At 43.3% G+C, this 2,559-nt stretch overlaps 1 protein-coding gene across 1 annotated transcript; it reads left to right on the top strand.

Annotated features, from left to right (window-relative positions):
- Positions 1–425: 425 nt before the first annotated feature.
- LOC119343820 (cycloartenol synthase-like) lies at positions 426–2,556 on the top strand (the record flags this gene model as incomplete). The annotated part of the gene is made up of 7 exons (XM_037614582.1): positions 426–615; positions 821–1,071; positions 1,183–1,374; positions 1,563–1,652; positions 1,824–2,021; positions 2,275–2,359; positions 2,499–2,556. Coding segments are annotated over exons 2-7 (821 nt in total), but the record flags the coding sequence as incomplete, so codon positions are not given.
- Between the last annotated feature and the right edge of the window lie 3 nt (positions 2,557–2,559).

The raw sequence follows: 2,559 nt of genomic DNA, 5'->3' as shown, positions 1-2,559 counted from the left end.
AGAGCGCTTCAGAAGTGTGTGGATAAAAGCAAATTCGGCAACAATTTTTGTTTGAGGGTTCGGCAACCAAATTTTGCAATCAGAAGTGTGAGTCACATTGAGAAAGAACATTAACGAATCGTAAGGCGAAGGGGGGCGACAAACTCCACAGCAAAATCGGCTAAATCTATCATCGGAAGCGCACATGATTAGTTTCAGACTGCACCTACATAATTCACACTATTTCGTTTCATCGAATTTTCACAAACCATTTGAACAAACGAGATGGATGATGCGCCACACTCACACGGCAGGCACCGAGAATCGCATGACGGTCGAGCATGCATAAGCCATTTCCCCTGGTTTTCAGCTGCCCATCCACACCCAGCACGCAAAAGGAAGGCCTCATCGCTTCCATGTGATTTGCCCCCGCCCCATTTCCCGGAGATATAAACACATCTGGCCCACTCTTCATGCATCATCCATGCTGCTGCTCTGACCGACCGAATGCGCAACATTCTACTCATCACCCTGCTTCTTTCATTCGGCATTGGTACAGTGGGTGATGTGCACGCTCTTCTGTCGATTCCCTCCCGCTGTGATCGTGCCTGCTAACAAGTGCAATTCAAATATTCTGTAAGTGCTGTGATGGTCTCTTATTTATGTCAGTACTGTTCGACGTTTACATGTCATATTTCCTATTTCCAAAAAATATTATATCAAACTGCTGCATGCATGTAGAAATTAAGGTGGCAAAACCTCCCAACAGTAAAAGAGAGAACCTGATTATGGATATTCTTTCCAAAATTTCTGACCTCTTAAACCCTGCTTTTGCCATCAGGTCTGGCTTGATAGTGGCAGAAGAATATTGTGTTTGTGCTGTAAAAAGTACAAATGTGGAAGCTCAAGATTGCTGAGGGTGGCCCGTGGCTCACGAGCGGTAACAATCACGTCGGAAGAGAAACATGGGAGTTTGACCAAAATGACACCGGATCAAGCGAAGAGCGGGATGCGGCCGACGCTTCACGGGCCGAATTCCAGAAGAACAGGTTCAGGACAAGGCACAGCTCCGATGTTTTGGCCCGCATGCAGGTAATTAAAATGCACCGATATATACACACCTTGTCTTGGTGGTATCTATCCAACTGAATATTTGAAGCGTTTTTATGAAACTGAGTACATGCTCTGCTTTTTGTTGTGCAGCTAGCAAAGGGGAATAAGTTCAGCCTTGACCAACAACAGAAACCAAAAGATGATGAAACTAGTGGTGATATCAATATAGCTATGGTGTCGGAGACACTGAGAAGGGCACTCAGATACTTCTCAGCCGTACAAGCGCATGATGGGCACTGGCCAGGAGATTTTCCGGGGCCTCTCTTTACCACAGCAACCATGGTAATTAAGATGCATCATACATAAATTTGATGTTTGTTTGTTTGCATCATCATCACCATCAAGTTAGTTATGATAAACATTTATTTAGATGGTTATGCGTGCTATATATTCTTGCTAACTATTCACAACTTTGGTGTGACATCGACATGGGAGACATTCTCATGTTTGTTCATTCCTGCTTGCTGCAGATCATAGTTTTGTATGTCACGGAGTCGTTAGGTACTACGCTATCGTCAGAACACCGCAAGGAGATCTGTCGCTATCTGTACAACCGACAGGTAAGGTGCACGCCACATTTGCCAGGAATTAATCTTGGGTAACTTTTAGCAAGTTCTGTTTTCCACAATATATATTTTTCACTAAAACTGTTTCTACGGATCTCTTCAAAAAATTTACACAAGAAAATTATATCGGAATAAATAGACTGACCCAAGTTTTTGTATTATCAGAATATGGATGGAGGATGGGGACTACATGCGGAAGGTGAGAGCTCCATGCTCAGCTCGGCTCTCAACTATACCGCTCTAAGACTACTTGGTGAGGGTGCTGATGATGGACCGGATATGTCCATGCCGAAAGCTAGGAAATGGATACATGACCATGGTGGTGCAACAATGATACCAATCTTGGGAAAAGTCTGGCTCTCGGTAACAATCATCGTCCTTGTGCCGGCTCCAAGTTTCTATTTTCAGCAAGTGATTCACAAGTTAGCTTGATTCGCCAAACATTTGACGCTTCTTGTTAATATACTAAGAGTAAAAAATATGTTCTTGTTAACAAGCAAGTCTGAAACTGCATGCTTTCAGTTATGCAGAATACTTCAACAAGAGTAAAAGTTTGACAAAACTGTTTATGTCGATCGACCCGAAGCGCATATGAACTATATACCTGATGCTGCAGGTACTTGGGGTTTTTGAATGGTCAGGTGTAAACCCTATGCCCCCAGAATTGTTCCTTCTGCCATCCTTCGTTCCTATTCAACCAGGTACGCAGAGTTCTTCGCCGGCGCGTTAAGTGTTCAACCATGTTACGACAATTAATTACTTGGTTATTCAACACTAGGCATGAACCATATTAGGAAGAGCTTATTTTATGAGAACAATCATGTGGTTTCTCAAATGCAGGACGGTTGTGGAGTCACTTCAGAATGGCTTTCATCCCCATGTCCTATTTATATGGCAAGAA

This window comes from Triticum dicoccoides, unplaced genomic scaffold (assembly GCF_002162155.2).
Source record: "Triticum dicoccoides isolate Atlit2015 ecotype Zavitan unplaced genomic scaffold, WEW_v2.0 scaffold142117, whole genome shotgun sequence".
In the NCBI taxonomy this organism is placed as follows: Eukaryota; Viridiplantae; Streptophyta; class Magnoliopsida; order Poales; family Poaceae; genus Triticum; species Triticum dicoccoides.
This window is presented reverse-complemented; position numbering and strand designations above follow the sequence as displayed.